At 44.6% G+C, this 20,437-nt stretch overlaps 1 protein-coding gene across 8 annotated transcripts; it reads right to left on the minus strand.

Annotated features, from left to right (window-relative positions):
• Window positions 1–684: 684 nt before the first annotated feature.
• Window positions 685–20,105, minus strand: LOC118503289 (protein phosphatase PP2A 55 kDa regulatory subunit). 8 transcript variants are annotated; one of them, XM_036036379.1, is made up of 7 exons: window positions 19,967–20,105; window positions 18,325–18,883; window positions 13,101–13,321; window positions 12,183–12,491; window positions 5,221–5,372; window positions 3,450–4,259; window positions 1,635–3,363 (listed from the first exon to the last, which is right to left on the minus strand). In XM_036036379.1, exons 3-7 carry the CDS (start codon window positions 13,105–13,107, stop codon window positions 2,995–2,997), a joined length of 1,647 nt encoding a protein of 548 aa, XP_035892272.1. In that variant the 5' UTR covers window positions 13,108–13,321; window positions 18,325–18,883; window positions 19,967–20,105; the 3' UTR covers window positions 1,635–2,994. The 8 variants fall into 8 exon arrangements, with proteins under 8 accessions (XP_035892275.1, XP_035892278.1, XP_035892277.1 ...); XM_036036378.1 differs by having other exon boundaries at window positions 18,325–18,895; window positions 19,967–20,098; XM_036036381.1 differs by having other exon boundaries at window positions 12,183–12,486; window positions 18,325–18,895; window positions 19,967–20,092.
• Window positions 20,106–20,437: the final 332 nt, after the last annotated feature.

Consider the following 20,437-nt stretch of genomic DNA (forward strand, 5'->3'; position numbering starts at 1 on the left):
TTAATTTTATCCTTTCTTCGCTCTAGCGCTTTAGTTTTGAATGCATCGTACGCGTAAGTGCGGTGAGTGGTTTTTCGATTCACTGTGTGTCTTTATCCAACACCATCTCTTCTAAAGCTTCAGCCTTTTTTGCCCTCTTAAATGCAAAACATAATAAACGATTAAAAGGTGTGTCTGTGTGAATGGGGGAGTTCGCTAAATCGCTTCTCGTGGCATGCAACAAAGCACACAGGGGCAGCGGCAACTGATCGAATACAGCGTGGTTGACGTATTTGCGAATACGGGGGCAATCGATGTAAACCAACCGCAGGCATTTAAATCCTGATGATCTACATGAGAGCAACTCATTTATGATATCTTTTCAAGCAACCATTCCACATGTTGTTTTGTATCCAAAATTATTTGAATTTCACAAAAAAAAACTTGTTTTTAGGCTAGATTGTATGCCTAAGAGCTTGGTAATGATACACTACGCATCGCGCACTGCATACACTTCGTGGAAATCTGCATGTGAATCCTGCTCAGATCAGCGAAATTCGGTCCACGGCTAAACCCGATCTCCGAAAAGTCAACAAGCTCGGTGTGTGCTCCAATTCGTTAAGTGACCGGTAAGGACATATAGACCGCCAAACATAGAGGTGCGCAAGGAGATCCATCGTAGTGTGCATTTTTTCTGGATCGCAGCAGTTTCTTTAGCTCATATTACGCTCGATTCCTCGGAACAAAGAGCTTGCGGTGTTCGGTGCTTAGATTGTTCTTCGACGGTACAATCGTTCCGATGTAGCTCCCTGTTCAACCGATGCTGTAGTCCTCCCAAGCCAAGGAAATTTACGTCAATTACTTCTGTTCACATATCGCAAATAACTAACTCATACACGCTGCCTTCTATCAATTTCCACACCCTCTCATACATCATCGCCAGTCAAAACGTAACAACAACAAAAAAAATGGCTAATATGCTGTCCTGTAATCTCAATGCTTGTTTGCTTGCCCTCAGGAAGGATGCACAATTGGAATAGACGACCCGCTCCTGGTGGGCAAATGAGTGTTTGTGACAAGTTTTTCACATACGCACGCTCACTTTTTTTATCTTTTTACAATCATGTTTCATTTTGAAAATGAAAATGAGCAAAAACTGAAAGCAACTAAGGGTAATTGAATTCCGATTTCACACGCCGTTCAAAACCTTTACGTTTCAACCGCTGCCGATTGTTTGCAGTTTTCTTTAACCATTATTGAGCTGCGAAGTACGATAGTTTCTCTTAGCCTTCCTTAATTAACCTTTTGATGCGTTGATTTCAGTTTGTCCGAGATGTGTCCCCCCGGGGGGGGGCGTCTGTTACGCGCGTTCTGAGAAACACAATTTGCTGTGTGATTCATTTATATGTATAATTATGCCCGTATCTTTTATGTGTGTTTTTGTTTTTCGTTTTTGCTTTGTAATACCTCCCCCCATTGATAACGATAGCTTTTCGTGATAATCGATGATAGGCAACAGTACAGTTTGACAGGTTGAAAATGCCTCAAAATGCCTGAAGGAATCAAAACTTAGGACTGATTTTGACTATATGATCGTGCTTTCATCCTCCCCAAGTGATTGCGTTTGGCTTCCCTCGTTTCCTCGCATTTTTTGTTTTGTTTTGTTGATACTCTCCTTTCTTTTCACTATGTGCAAAGCTTTTCCAGATGCTTATCATCGTGGCGCACGCACGCACGCACACTTAGGGGGGTGGGGGCTTATCGTTCTTTTTACACGTTTATGCTTTTTTTTTCATCTCCATTTCCGTCTCTAGAAACATTCAATCCCCCAGAAAAAAAAAAAACATCGCCCTAACTGGTTTATTTCACTAGAATCTAGAATTAACGATGTACTTCCTTTATCATGCTCACTCTTATCATTCCAAGCACGCAGTGCTTCTTCTTCTATCTGATCTTGCTGCGCAAACACTTCACCGCACTCACACAATCTCACGCACTCTCGCCATTCACCTTTGCCCAATCACACACATTCATTGTACCCGCACTCGAAAACATATGCATGGCGTTTCAGTAGTTATTGTTCCTCTGTTTGTATATAGTGCCGCGCCGTGCCGCTGAAGCCAACACTCCTGGGGATACTATTGTTCTGGCTTGGGAAGGGCAGATAACGATCGGGGATTGCTCTTGCTTTATGCTTGTTTCCTGGGACTACTAGTACTAGGCCACGGATGTAGGGACGACGCGTGAAGAGAGAAAGTGCCGTATGGCAAATGAAGAAAACAAAATGAATGAACCATGCTAAACAAAATCGAAAATTTTACCGTACTGAGCATATGGCTGACGAGCATGACGGGATAAAGATCCAGGACCTGATCGGTCAAGGAGACCAAAAGACACATTTCGATGATCTTTTCGTGCAAAAATGTAAACTGTGTAAAGCCGATTCTCGCACCTTTTGTCAATAGCATGTAGCGCGCAAGTTAAAGCAAATCGGGGATCACTCGCATACATCGTCTATCCTAGCTATAACGTTGTGGCCACACTTATTATACACACATACATTCTGTCTCTCTCTCCTGGGAAAGATTCAACCCCATCGCCAGCTACAAGGGTATGGCTTTTCTACTATTTCAGTAAACCTTATTCGTCATACCGAAACACCCGGCCATAGGGTTATTTCTTCCAGCCAATTGATTGTTTCACTTACTACTGTTCAGCTCTGTTCTAAGCATGTCTCTGTTTCTCTCTCGCTCGCTCGCTCCACAAACGCGTACATTATTGACTGTTCCGAAAATGATCGTGATTTTCACTCACGCACGGTTTGCCGCTTTACACAGTATTATGCCAGGCTATGTTGCGCGTCTTGCTACTCGCGACGACGCTACCCTTCCTCCGTTCTGCCCCCGTCTTCTCTTCCTGCCCAGGAAACTCAGCTCAGTAATAATAATAATTATAATCATCATCATTACAATTAGAATAATGTATAATTATCCTCGCTACTACTATTACTATTGGCTAAAACTTATCCTGAAATATGAATAAATTATTGGTTGCGGCCACGGCGATGATGTTTTCGAGCGGGTGCCAAGCAGTGTGCAGGATCCGCTTGTTGAAGGCCAAACAGTCAACGCTGATCTCATCCTTTTTCCGCTTGCCGCCGGTGCACACTTTGCGCGGTTTCAACACCGTCTTCGGTTTGATGATGTCGCGCGACGCTTCCAGCGTGACGTCCTTGTTCGTGTTGCGATCAAAGATGCGGAAGAAGTTGTTGTAACTGCCGGTCATAATTGCCGAATCGTTGCCGTTCCAGCAACACTCGAACTTGTCGAAGATACAATCATTCTCGTACAGCGAGCACAGCTTCGTACGGAGGTATTCATGAACCTGGGCAAGAAAAAAAAAAGAAGAAGACAGCGTATTAAACGCCGGATGTCCTGCCGGAACTGGTAACACTCCTTCATCCCACTTACCGGATACGTTTCGATAGGTCTCGTTTCCATGTGCAAATCCCACACCTTAATACTCAGATAGTCCCGCGAGATCATGTAGCGGCCGGAGTTGCTCAGCTTCACATCGCTAATCGAACTGATTATTTCGCGGAAAAAGCTTTTGTTTGTTATATCCACATCCTCCGGCTCCTCGAACAGCTTCGCGTGCCGGTCGCATAGCGCCGAGGAGCGCATATCACATAACCTAATTGTACCCTTGCTGCTCGAGTACACGAACACGTTGCACTCGGTCGGATGGAACTCGGCCGCGGTGATCACCTCCGTCAACTCCTCCATGTTGGCCGGCTTGATGTCGACGATGTTGAAGCTCTGGTCCGTAATTTCTAGATGCCACAGGTTGATCCGCAGATCATCCGCCGACAGGTACGTTTCCTGGTCAGAGTTCACCGAGATCGAATTGATGTGGTAGGTGTGTGCGTTCGCGAAGATGCGGCGCGGGGACGCTTCCACCATCAGATCCATCGGTTTGATCGACGGTACGCGCAGTGCATTGATCGAGGCCGGATCGCGAATGCTCCCATTGTCCTCCCGCGTGTTGTACCCCTCGACGCGCTTGTCGCGCTCGGACACCTTCCACAGCTTGATCGTTTTGTCGTTGGTCGAGAGCAGAAAGTGGGACTGATTCTTTCGCTTCAGCCATCTGATTTTGTTAATCTTCTCCTCGATCTCAAGCGACTTCAGGTAATCAAACTCTGGTTCGTGCGATTGAAAGGTGGAGTACACATTGTATTCGCCCCGCCGCGGTGTCGATGCCTTCGAGGAGGGGTCTCTCTGTAGAGGAAGATGGGGGTGAACATTAGTAAATGAAAGTATAAACCAGAAAGTGCATTAATCTATCGAGCTGAATCGAATCAGCTTATGATGATTTGTCAAGTTAGTAAGGCCGATTTGTTGCGATTCAACTTTTCATTGCACCACAGTATATCCTGGAGTATCGTATTCACGAATTTGTGATGCTATTTTTTTCAGTTCCCTACATTTCTACAAATTATTGAGTTATTTATTTATTTTCAATTATGACGACTTGAAGCCGTTATTGTCAAATTATTTACTTATGTTTCGCCATTACTTTGTAGTCCTCCCTATCTCCTTATCTGGATTTTTTTTATTTAAATGAAATTGTCGAACAATAAAATGAACTTAATAAACTACAACATTGTAAAGCATTTTTATCTTATACTTTCAAAACCCATTAATGTGCTGCTCTTGATTCGCCCAGTGTATAGTATGACATGTTCTACACAAATAATATACCGGAGAAATATTGAACTAAATAAATGGGCGAAACTGCACCACACGCAAAAAAGTGTGCGCTGGTGAACGTCGTTTAAGCTATTTCGTATGTATCCGCGCGATCTTGGTTTAAGATTTCCAGCTCCTGCATGTTAAGTTCCCTGCGGGCAAAAACCACGACAGCTTCTATCAAAACACTGAGCTCACTACTCACTCGCTACAATTATGGAAGCGAAAAGGAAACATGACCGGTTTGGCATCATGATGTCAGCTTGTTGGTTACATAAAATTAAACCAACTCCATTCAACCCAGAGCAACAGCATAAACGGACGTTTAAAAAAAAACGATCTCTGCCTGTCGCCAAGTATCGCTAGCACTTTCGAATCCTTAGTCGTATGCGACGATAATGCGTGGCAAAGTTTACTGTCGCGGACGTGTTACAAATAGTTGTTGTGCTCTACTATGAAGCACTACTGCACTACTGTGAAATGTTCTTACCTGAAATATAACAACCCGTCCTCCTTTATCACCGGTGGCCAAAAGTTCGCCATCGTGATTAAACTCGACGCAGGAAATGATGTCGGCCTCGGTAACATCATCATCCAGGGCACCCTTTATCTGTGAAAAGCACCACGATGTTTCGCCATTACCTAGTAAGAGAAAGCGTGAGTGATATGGGATGAAAGATAACGTAAGATACGAGTTAGCAATTTATATATAATAAAGTTGAAACAAACATGAAGATAATGAGAAAGTAAGATAATTTTGTTTTCCTGTGCTGAAGACCAGCAGATTTCGCTCTAATATTGTTAATATTATTGCATATGTTATCTAAATTGTAGGAATATGTTTCTGTTGCACCCAAAAGGAACGGAGATTAAGTTAATATACTTGAAAACTTATTTTCCTCTTGCTTGATGTCCTAGCAATAATCTCTGATAGATACGACACAAACATCAGTTATTCAGGCATCTGTGTGTGCGACTTAAGAAACCAAAATTAATATTTATAACGTTTAAGAAGAACTAGAAACATCATACTGTCCCCACATGGAAAGCAACAAAACTCATCGCTATTTTACCACTTTCTGCCGATCTTCACAGGATCTTTAGATATTCTTCTTCTTCCTTGGCACTACAACCTCGAGAGATCTCGGCCTGTCATTTCTGGCCTTCTGTGACTTAATTTTACCCGCAGTAAAGTAGTCAGCTTTACATACGGTGAGGCGGTCTGGATGGGATATGAACCCCGGCGCTGCCGAGTGAAGACCAACGCCGCTGTCGCCTCGGCCACCGGACCGCCCGATATTAGCTTTCAAAAATCGAAGGTTTACGTAGAAATTGCGGTTTGTTCATTATTATGAAAATCGATCTAATTTATTTTTATGAAGAGTGGTCTCAGTCTCCCTCACAGCATGAACTTGATGGGTCTAATGAACCATTGAAGAAAACTCTCACAACAAGAAAACAGCACGCACTTCATTGTTTACCATAATAATTTGGCACTAGTGCATTTCCTACTAGGATTGTCCTACCAATTCTTATCTAGATGAAGCAAAGCTTTTTCTGCAGAAACAATAATCGATCAGTTAATGTTGTTTAATCTAAGAAAAAAAAGGGACATCGATTGTGAGTGAAAGATTAGATTGTGACACCAACAGGCATAACTGAGTAACCGAAATTTCCTTATCATACGGTTAGCTACGGTCTAGAAATAACTAAGTGCACCACCGCACTTCCAGCCACAGAACGTGAGTTCCTACATAGGCAGCATCATCTACCACAGCCCCAAAAGGGTGACGCTGATTTGCGACTGAACAAGTCGAAAAACATTTTACGAATTTCCTGTTCCTATCCGTTATGATCACACATACAAAACTCCTCTCCCGTAATCACGTTTCCATTCTGTAGGCCTTTCCCAGCAAACGCAAGTGCCTTCTCGACACTTCTGAGCCGAGGGCACATCCTTCCCAACGACGACGGAAGCCGACAATTTGCTGTGTGCATTAATGGATAAAATGGGATGACATCGATTGGAAATTAATGTCACCTGTAGTTGCTGCTGCATGGAACAAGTACTAGATGACACTGGTTAATGTAATGCAGTGTGCCAGAATCTTCAGTACAGACTTATCCCTTCGCAAAGGTCCATAAATGCGCTTTGACACAAAAAGGGACCGATACGAAGAAGGAAAAATTTCTAATGATCCTTTTTAAATTAGTGTAAAGTCTTCCGACGGTCCTTCATTACTCGAAGGACACCCTAAATACAGCGCAAGGAGTAAAAGGATAGCAAGAGCCCTTTAAAAAGACTATCATAAAAACGAACAAAAATGGATACAATGGATGTAATATCCGAGTGTCGCACAGAAACGTTGTGGTGGTTTTGTGCATTTATATCGATTTTTGTGTTGCTTTTCCGCGGATAGTTTTACACGGTCGGGTCATTCGTACGTACAGAAAGCACTGGGATTTTATTTATGGCAAAAGGCAGCAGACTCTTGTTTCTGTGCTACAATTTGTACGACTTTCATTAGATATCTTACGAGCTTATAGGGAGAAAATTCGTTGGAATGTATTCTAAGCCCAAAATTCGCACATAATTGGGTTCGGTTTAGGGTAAGCAACGAGCGAACATTGGTGCCATTGTCTGTGCTCACATGAGTATGTGCGCACGACCGATTGCCCCATAATGGGGGTTTGGTAAATTTTAATTGAACAATCGCCGCACAGTTGAGTTGGTGCCAAAGCGGACGAATCAACCTCATTTTCAAATGTAAAGAAAAAGGCGATATCCTAAAAGCATGCAAAGCTATTCCTCTATCCATAACAAGGCCAAGGATGACCCTCGTGTTTAGCTACAGTGAGAATAGCAGCTACGGTTTAAATTTTGCATAGATCACAAGGTATTGATTTTAATCGACCTAATCCCATTCGGTGCTGCGTAATGGAAGTTTAAGTGAGTCACGGGACACAAATTCCTCTCCTGGATGGTTCAATTGGTGGTTCTGGCCAATCGTTTAGGGGTTTTTTGAGCCGGTTTAGCGGATACAAATGTTCAACGCTACGTACGACGGACTTCTCACTCATTAATAATCGTAGAATTTTGTATCCAAGAAGCATTGTACAAAAATAGCAGCACCAAGCGGCCGCAACTGGCTTTACGATAAGAAGTAGGGATTTCTTAAACAATTAGTAACTACTTCGTCTTGACTACAGAATTATGGGATAAGGTACTCCAATAATTGAAACTTGTAATTCACATGAACGCTTCAGAGGTCAGTTAGAAGCTGTTCGGTCGATGATGCGTTCACTGTCAAAAAGAGATTTTTGACTAGCGTTGTAAGCCGCTGGTTATGAGTCATTGTCTCGTGAACAACTTCATCTCAAGCAAGGACAACGAGTTTCGTTAAAGAATGTCCATATTGTCCAGGATATTTTTCAGATATTCTAGGTATACCGACTTCACATCGATAAAGCCTCGCGCTGTTCCTTATCAATTTCTGTTACTAGTCAATACGCCGCCAAGCCGTCATACTAGATATATAAAATAAAATAAATTTCTGTTACTATTTACGGCCACACAATACTGCTGTGACATTATATGATAGTAAAATTCCACAAAGAGATTGCACACATCCGCTTCAAAAAGTCTTGACCTAATATTTCTAGCCCCCTTTACTTAATTAAACAGCATGTAGTCCTGTGCGTGAGTGCGTGAGCACTCGGGATGGGATTCGATACCCACTCCTAACATGTGTTTTACCGGAACCACTACAATATTGCTACCGTTTCAATCAAGAAATTAAACTAATAATCGCGATTTCAAATTCGTAGAATGTTGTAATGTTTCTAAATGAAATATAAAAACTGTTATATTTTCATGAATGCATACCACATTGGCTAGGATCATATTTAGCAACAACTATCGTTATGGACTACATAAAAAGGAACATTGTAAAAGACCAGTAAAATAAGTTGCCCGCACAGGTTCGTAAATCACACACATGTGCATCACTTTTACCGGCAGTTTTTTTTATCGCTTTCCCCCCATAATCAACATGACAACCGACCACGTGTTGACGAACCCTGTCCTACGTCACTGTAGCCAGCGAGCAAAGCTGTACCGTGTACATGTACAGGCAGCAGCAGCACACCGTTCCTAGAGCACACGCACACACAAGCAGCACAGCGCGCGAATTCGTTTTCTTATTCGTTTTATTTTGCAGAAACTCACACCACCAAGAAAGCAAGCACGCATCTTTTTCTTACATGCTGCTGCTGCCGATGCTGCCCCCCCTTACTCACTCACACACTCACTCACAACCCCGTCTGTTCGTGATAGCAACATTTACGTTGTTCCTTCGCCGTTCTTTTGCTTCATTGTAGCCGCTATGTACAAACGAGTACGACGACGATTCATAAATTACATCGTGCAGCGCAGAGCGTAAGGAAAAAGATCTTTGACAAATCTGGTCGACGCATTTTGGAAGAGACGGCCTGCTACAAACGTCAAAGTATGCGCTGAAAGCACAGCAGGCATAACCAACACAGCCAGACACAGACAGACAGACAGTCGTACATGCAGGAACATTGCTAACAAAATCCTGAAAGTGAGGTTAGAATCATTTGTTGTCACACACGCAAAGGACCAAAGGTCGGTCGATGAGACTTTCGTTGAATGTTTTTCACTTGTCTAAAAACTCGGTTCCGTTCTATGCTGTCACCCCTTTCGGTTGAACTAAATTACCTAAAATATGTACACTCACCGGCCATGTCAAATCCAGTCGCAACCTCTACCGGGGAGAGACTTCATATACAAGAACGAACTATTGTTGTCACTGCGGTTTTCCTTCTTTCACCCGATTCACAAGGATGTGCTTTATCGCAGATCGTAGATTGATACTTCTTCTTCAACACGAGCTTTTGTTTTTTAAAGAGCCAGAACGAATCAGGCTATATTTTGCACTAGCGCCGATTGAAATTTGCACACTTTGGCGTAGAACGTAGTAGCCACTGGGCGAGCGTAAATAGAGAAAGCAGAAAGCCCGTGTGATTGAACGATGTGTTGTTTTTCAATAATATTGCGCACTTGTTTTGTATTCACTTCAACTTCACACAAATGGGAACAACTAGGTCACATCTAAACCAGCAGAGTAATCTGATGGTAACAGGGGAAATAAGAAAACCAATCGACATAAAAATATCGCTGTATTAGATGAGTTGCTATCACACACCTCAACACTTTTGTGTACGGCCACCCTTTTAGAAACACGACCGCGCACTACTACCGCATCTGGAGTTACAACATCGCCAAAAAGGACGCAATTTAAAGCGGACGCTTTTTCACCGATTCCTGCCCAAGGAATAGCCCATAAATGACCCACATGCTGTAAGAAATCCAGCCAAATACACCGCCGCACCGTATCACACGCTCTGTCTAAATGTGTCTTCCAAGATGCTACGCGAAACGCACACACTCACACACATAGTACGCACTCCGCGGCGATAAGCTAGGGTGAGTGTGACAGCTTACTTTTCTACACACCACCGTCCTGCAGCAAGGTCGACTCGCTTCCGAGTATGGTTAAAATTTGCTGACCATCATCATCATCATCATTAGGTACAGCGGAACCACCACCCACCAATCATATCTTTGAAAATCTCCACTAAACTACGCCAAACGCACCACCACATCCCACAGGAACGGAGATCCTCTGGATCCGACCATCGTATGATTAGATTTGAGACGGGAAAAGGCAAAGAAGAATAGGAGAAGTAACAACACACCTATAACTATACACACTTTTCTCCGCTGCTGTGCCCGTTCTAATCATCTAAGCAAACGATGGTTATCTTCCCGTGTGTTTGCCTGTGTGTGTGTGTCTGTAGTGGACTCAAATGCACATTTCGACCATTCGCACTGCCTACTGCCACCACCGCGCAGCAGCGTGCGACAGGCTCCAGGATTCGGAAGCGCTACACAGGATTCGCGAATGTCGCCACTAGCCAAATAACAACCACTTGGAAACTCTCGACTCGGTTACACACCGTGACAATGTTTCGCAAAGGCTTTTCATTACCAATGCGGTATTTGCCAAAATCGATCACTGCTTCTTGCCGCCGCCGTCGTGGAAATCGTACAGGGTAACAAATTAATGATGATGTGTTTTTGGCGTGAAGCAAACGCAAAAAAGAACCCTCTAACTTCTTCTCACATAGATCACACGGCACAGGGAACAGCGCACATCGTGTGTCATACGGATGCGGGATATTCGCACGGCGAAAAAAACGACCGACCGACCAAACTCTCAACAGCGTTCTTCTTTCTGCGAGAAGTTTGCACGGCAGCCACCATTGCACACTGTCATATACGCACACACACACACACACATAAATATACGCGCGCGCACACACAGGCTCAGCTGCTAGAATGGTCCGCGTAGTCTGGAGAAGGTAGAAGCACAGTGACAGAAAGCAAAAAAAAACCTACGAAATTTGCGACCCGACTCCACGGCTTTTGTCGTGGGCAACTGAAAACTCGTGACACGGACCACTTTCGATGCGTTTCGTTGTATTTGCGTAGAGGGCTACTGATACTACGGAAAATGTCGAGAGAAAACGCGAATACACGGCACCAACCAACCAAGCTCCAACAAACACGATGAAAATAGGAAGAAGCGAATGCCAAGTGCAGCTGTCAAAAGTTGCGCGTACCCAACTTACAAAACGAGGCCAGGGTTGAGCAACTCCGCTCCGAAGTCAGATGGAATTGGCGAAAAATTCAAAACGACGGTTAGTACCCAAGTAACGTCGTGTTTCAAATGTAGGAGAGTCGTTGGGTGTGTTGTGAAGATTTATTTAACTTTTCCAACATGTAAAATTTGTACGTTGATCCGAGTTTATATTTATCACGATTGCCAAAAATCGTTCGAGTGTTGCTGAATATTCATGAAGGGAATCTCTGATCATTTACAAAGTTTGATCAACCAAAATTTTCTGGAACTACAAATTGTCCACCGACTTGCGAGAATTGCTTGCTACAATTTCGAACAGTTAAGTAATTCCACAACAATTTCCAAGTCAAAAATGTAGTGTATTGAGTTGAATGTGAATTTAACAAATGTTGTAATTTGTCCTCCTTGTGATAATTGGTTCAAATTCCATCAGATTTGTCTAACTTTGGCAAATTTAAGTTTGACTACAAGGCGTATGTCAAATTTTCACTTTAAATAGACATGACATAGAGCTAAACCCCACTTAATCCCTTTTTTTAAGTTCAACGAGAAAAGTGCCAGAATTTATAAAGATCCTTTTAAGTAATTTTACATTTAAGTTACCCAAGAAATACCTTAGATTAGGTAGAAGCATTTGATATCTTCAATAAAGGAGCACAAAATTATCTTGAACAAGTTATCGCAGCACGTGTACAACAGTCGATTAAGAAATGGCATTACTTACCACTGTTACTACTGCTGCTGTTGCTGCTACTACCGCTGCTGAATTGCTTTTTCGTTCCATTGACGGCCGTATTGATCATGTACCCTATCTTGGTGAAGCTGGACTGTCGTATCACAGGTCGGGGCGGTATCGGTGGTGGCATATTGATGGGAGGACTGTGCGGAGGGCTAGGACTGCCGGTCAGCGTGTAGCTGTATCCCTCAGCCGTTCCGCTGGCCGTACTGCCGGGTATGGTTACCGGGTTCGTTGTCGATCGTCCCCATCGCCCAATCGATGACGCATTCTGTCTAAAGCTCGTCTGTACCTTAGCTGCCGGAATGGAAAAGTTTAATATCAGGTTGGAAATTAAATCACAGCCACACGGTGAATGTTCGAAATATAGCAAAAAAGACTCGCTTATCACCAAATCAATCCTATCACGCGCGGTTTCCATTTCGATTTTGTCCCCGCGCGTCTTACCCGCAGAAGAGTCACTACAGAGGACTCGAGCCACTATAAGGTGAAATAATTGAAAAAGATAACAAACGATTCCAGTCGCGATAAGAGCGTCCCATCGTTGGGTTTGTGTATCGCTCACCTTACCCCATTTGCTTCGCTGCTATCTAGCGAGGCGAATAACAATTGCCGCGTGTAATAAAATTTTTACCGTATCACTTGGCTTGCCGGAGCCAAGCGGTACGACACTTGTCGTTCCACACACTTGGAAGTTTACGATTTCTATAAACACCTACGGGCGCTACTAGGCGATCTATCTCGCTTTTAATGCGGTAAGGTGCGTTGCTTTTATCGCATGCGAGGAACTATGGAAAGAAGGGCCTCTTTCTTTATGAGTGACCTTACTGTTGAGGATAGCTCAATGCTGCTACCATTATGAGAAATTGTACGGTATTTAAATAAATTCGTACAGGCAGCACTTACACTTCATCGATCGCTCGAAAGTTGCTGTTGATGGTTGAGATGCTCAATACCAAACCGTCGGGCGGGATGCTGACGTGGCCGGTTTATGTTAACCATGAAGCGGATGCAAAACCGATAGCACACTGGTTCACTCGAGTGACCACCGCGTTCTTTGAGCTTTGATAACGCCAGGCATCTACGGTGGCTGCTGTCCCCGTTATCCCACGATGATGTCAAGGACGCTAGAATGAGAGCCAGAACGATGGGAAAGTTAAGCAATGTTTTACCGTTCTGGAATGTTGAGCTTGTGTCGTGCTGTTCCACAAAAATAGCTGCAAAAGCAATATTTGGAATCATCTGTTTAGCTACAACATCGTGGACCGAATCCCAACGCACGTTCCACACATGATCGGCGAAGCCAAAGGGAAAGGGACATTGCAAGAAAGGACACCAAGGGACACTACAATAGGTTTCCCAAAACCCCTTCATAAATTTTGCCTAATATTATACCAAAACCCCTCCACTAGGACACATCTAGCACATGTGTGCCAAAAGCATATTTGATTGGAAGCAATGAGTTGTCGTTGGATATAATTCCACTGCTACGGTATACATATTGCTTAAGCCCAAGCCGGTGAATGCAGTTTTCTGCATACTTCCCGGCACAGCTAGCAATAAGCCACATCGTTCATACCGTCCTCCACCAATTCTGGAAGCTTTTAAAACCAGCCACCGATTAGTGATTGTCCCAAGACAATAGAATGCGGTTCCATGTCCCTCTTCGCACAGAGAGTCCCCGTAACTGGAACGCTGCCAAACTGTTTGGCCAGTATTTTTGAAACACACTTAGCTTTTACTGCCATTTGTTCAAATTTGCACACCAATGCGTTGCAAACTGATTAGCGTTGTCTTAATGAGTCTTTAATTTTCAACGTAATTATTATTTCTTAAATATGGCGGTCCGATGCCGTATTGTCACCACCGCACCAAAAAGACAAGTATAACAGAAATTAACTAGGCATTTCCTTCTAGTTATTTGCCATATTGTGCACGAAAGATAGGTGGTTGTTGTCCATTTCTATTGTGTGTGTATGTTGTGGGTTTTTTTTGTGCGGATCTATTATGGGTCCGCACTGAAAAAAACAACAAACCTGTTATTTGGACAGTACAAACAAGGATTTTTTCTGCGTGCAATGTTCCCAGCAATGACACAGCCCGTGATCGACCAAGTCAACATCGGATTCAAAAGCGATCAGCGAATTCCATCTCGCAACAGCTGGGGTGACTCCACTGCTTACGAGGCTGTACCCGCCGACCGCTCCCGAACCCAACGCCAAATTTTCAACGTAACAACAGACAAACGAACAGATTTTCCCGAATTTGTGCTTTCGTGAAGAAAAAGAATATTTAGGTCAACCAGATTCAGTTAGCAGGCTCCATTGATTGCTTGCAAACGACAGCACAACAAACGAAATGTAATAGAAAAAAAGATTGAAAAGTCATCACTCCTGTTTTGCACCACTGTTTGGTGTTTTGCTGGTTTGTTCACGTGAGTCAAAATTGGCTATCTTGCAACAAAAGTGCATCGATTAAATGCAACTTCGCTCGAGCGTCTCAACACCAGTTCCGGTGTAGCTGCAAGCAACAATGTTATTGGAGGGGAGAGAGTGGTGGCTGGGGGTGGTTACTGATTGTTATCGTGCGATTAGGGTAATCCACACAGTTTGCTCCGTCGCTCTCGCTCTTTGTTACCCCCACCGACGATCGGACACAATCTGGCGGGATGATCTTGAGGAGAGTATGGGTCCGACATGATCTTTACAGCGCACCGAGCTCGTACGCATAGACGCATATACACTCGACTACTATTGCGCCATGTCCATGCGCGGGACTGGGGTGGGTATGTGCAAGCACAAGCAATCGACAACCATCTGCCGCGTAGTTAGTCCGTTTGTTTAGCGCCTGTACGAGGAGAAGTCTTGCGCCATGCGCTCGGTTACATTGAACTGTTTTTTTTTAGTTTTGTAGGGTTTCCATTCATATAATGGAACTTTTGAATCACTCGATGGAACGTTTGAACTGTATAGTGTAATATTGCAGTCGCGTTGTGGATATTTGCAATCATACAGTGGAATGCTACATTCGATTAAGGGAAGTATGCCATTCGACTGTGGAAGCTTGAAATCAATTTTATATTGAGGAAGTTATTATTAAAACATATAGTAACAATTATAAATAATGTAATATGAATGATATGGTTCCATGGAATGGTTCTATGGTTCCACTCAAAATGCCTGTCGCGATGGACGAACCTCTGATACATGGAAACTGTCCAAAACTGACGGAACCCTCTTAGTCGCGTTCGGGAGGAAGATGCTCAGAAGGATTTTTGGCCCCGTATGCGCGGAAGGATAATGGAGGAGCCCCTACAATAACGAGCTCTACGAGCTGTACAGATCATCTTCCAGCGTACAGCGAATTAGACTCACCAGGCTGCGGTGGGCATGAGAAAGACACTGGACGACCCAGCCGTCCTTTTAGGCCGTCCACACGGACAGAGGAGTCGTGGTAGGCCCAAATTGAGATGGAGTGATGGCGTTGATGCGTCCGAAAGAATTTCCGGGAAAATGGATTGACAGACGATGGAATGAATCAAAACTTCCATCATATGGATCGAAACCCTGTATGTCTCACGTGTTGCAAGCTCGTTTGATTGTATAATGAAAGTTACAGGATGGTTATATCTCAGACAAAACAATCTAATTTGTACTGAAGGCCAGGAAACATGCATCATTCCAAGAAATTTGACAACAAAGGTGGCCACCTACCAAAAATAGATTTTGAAGGCACTTCTTTTTTAAGGGGAATTAATTTGGCTCTCATCTTTAAATCACTTTTGTCCGTGACATTAAATGGGGCGAATATCATTACCGAAACTCACTCGCACGATAGTGTGACCCTTGTTTGTTGCACACGGGGGACAGAACAAGTCGGTCTAAATTAACTGTTTTAACACACTTTCGACCCCATCACGACGGCGATGATGAACGGCGGCAGATATGCACACACACACCCAGACACAAGAAAATCCCTACACAGAGTAGGGAATAATGGACAGAAAACACACAGGGCCAAAGTGTGGCACATTGCGTACCATAAATATCTTCGTTAAGTGTAATTTACGCACGTGCAAACAAACCGTAGCGAAGATTTGTTTTTCCGTGAACGTCTGTCCGTCGACGACAACGCGATACGATCCGCCCCATCTTCCCAAAAACCTGTCTTATGGTAGCGTTCTGACCGAAAAAAAAGCACTGGATCATCATCATCGCCGTCGTCGTCATCAGCTTTGCAATCGTGGCGTTATCGTGCCAGACGTTGTGTTATTGTTTTCATGTCTCAGGCCCCAAGGCCAGCCGAAAGAACAGAGCACGCAAAATGCGTGTCCGGCAAGCGAAAAACCATCGCTCGCGACCCGTGTCCTAGCGCTGGAAATAGGCTGGCGAGGCGAAGCTTCAAATTGATGGATAAACTTTGATCGATCGATCGATCGATTGATTCACGGCTTCTTTTCGCAGGTAGGGTAGGCACACATGCTGCTAATCAGATTTCAAGACCAATCCATTTCTCACACCTCCGACGCTGCTCCGCACGGTCTCTTGCAAGGGGCTAATTTATGTCGCATAAGCGTTAATCGCCTTGCCGGTTTGTTTGTGTACATTTCATGCTGGGCTGGCGGTGAGATTCGATTCGGTGGCTCATCGTTCGAAGAAAAGAGGCCACCACGCGTAATCCATGCGGCTAGTAGCGGTAGCACAACATCTAAAAACAGGGTGTCCGCATCATGCGACTGATGCGGCTCATGGGGGCGAAAGACATAAAATGTGCATGCACGCTTGGTTTCGGAAAGAAAGGTTTTTACATAGAGAAGGATGCGAGAAAGAGAGATAAAGGATCAAGGAACGTAGACGTCGTTTGAAAGGTAGGTCGACGAAGTAAACATACGCCGCGCAATGTGCAACCTTCGCCCCAATCGTACCTCGATGTCAATGGAAAGGAAGGCAAGTAAGTACCGCAAATGGCCGACTCGGTCTAGCTCACGCTGGTCGGCGACGGTGGCGGGAAGGATGGATGGGTGGTGGACAATATGACCAAACATGGCAGAGACCGGTCATCGGTCGGCGGTCAGGTCGTCGGGCCGAACCAGTATGCGCTACCCGGTGGCCATAACCTCGGTCGGATAGCCGCCGATGGAAAGACACGAGATCGATGCGGTTCGAAGGCGCTCGGAGAACCGGGCACCTTGATCGTACGATCGTTCCCAGCCCAGCGAACGCACGATCGTTCGCGCGGATGTCACGAGTGTTTGTGCAAACCCGTACGCGAATAGTTGGTGGTTTTTATCTGCTGGTTGTGGGTCAGCCTGATTTGATTTATGGCCGCGCGAGCGCGCGCCCACCGTACACGCCGAGAGTTAAAAGAGAGCTGTCCGAAAACAAAACGAAACGTCTATCGCGATCAGTCGCGATCAGATCGCGTCGATGGCAAATGCGAAGTTCAAATGAGATCATTTATGGCATTAATTTAGTGCCACCGTGGTGCAAAGTGAGCTTAATTTAAACGGCCAATAATTATACAGCTCCCTAAATGAGATCAACAGAAATCGCTGCGATCGCTACGACGCTGTTTGGTGCTTCTTTCCGGCGTATTCGGACTCGCCGTTGCCATCTAATGTAATGTAGGTCGATTATGTCGTTTCACCAAAAGTAGCGAGCAAAAGGCGACGCGCCTTCAATTACCCCGCCAACCTACAATGCAATGCGCCATTCTGTGCTCACGATCGAGTATTTCGTCCGAAAGCTCAACATATCGCAATCCTCCGCTACTGCGGCCGATACTCTTCGGCCGGATATTTACAGATGCCTCGTGAATGTCACTGCACCTTTCCGCGTAATACAGCTGCTAATTAGCACTTCCAAAGCTAGCGAGAAATTCGCACCATCGCACAGAACCCAAACGGTCGTCGCTAAACGCGGGATGCTCAGCATTGCTTTGCTCAGTTTTGTTGAGCACTGGAACTGGTGATGATGATGGCTTTGATAACCGGATATTTTGTCAACTTTTACGCTAATACGCTATTAATTAGTAACGTTGCTGTATGTTTCCACACGACACACAGCGGTAGAAATGCTTTCCTGGCACAACACTTTCAAGATTTTTGCCTCAACCAAAAGGAACTGCTTACCTTTTTTGCCGTTTCAATTTGGAGTTCAGCAAAGTGTTTCGGGCGGCGATTCACACACTCACTCTCTCACTCACTCCCGCTCTCTACCACTGCACTTCCGGTTTCCGGTTGGCTTTAACCTTCGATCTTCGGGACGGGACAGTAACGGCACCGCCACGTTGCACCAGGCTGAAGCTCGGATTTGAGGTAATACGATTTGGCTCTGCTTTCCAGCGGCTTTTGATCGCGTAAATCGAATTCGGTAGAGGTTCGCCAACGATTGACCGTACGCGAATCGTTCGGTGAGGCATCCACAGGAAACGCGTTACAAATCGAGTGCAATATGGCGCTATGATGGTCGGCAATAGTGTCGTCGATCGTACACTTCCTGATCCGTTCTCCAGTCTCCGTTAAGTGGTCACACTAAACGTTATCAGGTGTTTTCAGACACGACACGGGCACGGCACTGATAAATAGTTTTGCAACAGATGTTTCGCTAGTGCGGAACGGAATGGTTTGGCAACAATATTGGCACTGATGTCGGGTTGGGAGGGTTTAAAGCAAAAAGTTTCACTGTAACCTGTGGGAGAGACTGAAGATTGATTCACTTTAACACTTATGGAAACTTTTTACCAATTTCTTATCCCATTTTTATTGTTGAAGACACAATCACTTTAAGGATCTTTGTTTTTAGATTTCCGTTATACAGGAAGATACTTTGTTCGTCATTAACTCTAGCGAAAGGTTAGACAAACAAACATCGTTAATTCACGTCAACAAAACCACACGAGAACACTCACACAAATTCACATTCAAAACCCTCGGAAACACTATCATCGTTGGATATTTTGCTGAAAATCGTTCACAGACCACCTCAAACCGAGGGATGTAATTTATGAATCAAACACAATTATCACCACCATACTAACAGAGAGAAAATCCCCAACAAGGTACAAAAACAACCGTCTCATCGTCTCCAAGATACTTGAGGCCCGGAGAGCTGTGCCTGGCCAGTCGCTTTAAGCTCTGAGTTGGATGGATGGATGATGCGACCGAGAAAACAACACAAAAATTAAAGATAAGAACATTCTCATCTGCCAGCGCTTTGAAGTCCGGAAGGTGCCTAGAAGGCACCCAAAAAAAAAAAACAAATCTTTCACCGGAGCGAAACGTAAACGTGCCCTTGAAGGAAGGAATGGATGAATTATGGATCTCTCCTATCGGCTGACTGGAGATGAAACGCTGGCTCTGGCACGCCCGAAAGAAGATGACGACATAAAGCTACGTTCGACAGGCACGAGGAAGGATTATGATCCAGTGCCAGATTCAGAAGCGTCACTAAAAAATTTCCACCACAAAACGATCTGCAATGAAAAGAAAGCATACGTTAAGATCACACATCGGCCGTAAGATCCCGGTTACCGAATGCCAGATACCATTTATTTTTATCCACACCACATCATCAGCATGTGTCGCGGTTGTCCTTGTCACTTTCCAGAAGAAGTAGGCCAGAAGAAGGCCAACAGAGAACAAAACAAAACAAACAATCACACCCTGTACACTGTATTAAGAAATAACATGCACAATAACACAGCAACATCAGCACTGAGCGCACATTCTGCACCGATCGCGGATGATCGTGATCGCGTTGTTCACCACCCACCAAGACACGACTCTCTGTCGTTTGCTCTGCTGCCCTCCCTGAGGCAACAACAACAACGTACGCGGGTTCCGGCAAAAGATTCGAACAGCTCGGCGCTCCTCGACTGAATGAAGGTACCACGCGGCCGAACGCAACCATCCAACCGACAAATCCGACCGACTAACCCAATCGAGGCGAGGTGAACGCATCACTGAACAGCGTTGTGTTTGAATTGCTCTTTTTTGCTTCGCTGTACTACAAGAGAGTGAGAGTGTGTACGTGTGTGTGTGTGTGAATGGGGCAGGGATGGGATGGGATGGGGTGGTAAAGATAACAATAAAAAAACACACACACACACCAATGTGGCAATGTGCGATATCGGGGATACGCGTGAAGAGGATCCACGAGTATCTTTCTATCTTGCGTCGCGATGGGCACACCATATACATACTTCACACTCGCGCACACACACACACATGTGGGAACACAGGA

Source organism: Anopheles stephensi, chromosome 2 (genome assembly GCF_013141755.1).
Source record: "Anopheles stephensi strain Indian chromosome 2, UCI_ANSTEP_V1.0, whole genome shotgun sequence".
Classification (NCBI taxonomy): Eukaryota; Metazoa; Arthropoda; class Insecta; order Diptera; family Culicidae; genus Anopheles; species Anopheles stephensi.

Bases quoted from the DNA above. Each gene is read 5' to 3' on its own strand.
- LOC118503289 (XM_036036379.1), bottom strand. The intron at 4,260-5,220 runs GTAAGAACATTT...CTTCCTCTACAG, and splicing joins GACGGGTTGTTATATTTCAG to AGAGACCCCTCCTCGAAGGC. The intron at 3,364-3,449 runs GTAAGTGGGATG...TTTCTTGCCCAG, and splicing joins GACCTATCGAAACGTATCCG to GTTCATGAATACCTCCGTAC.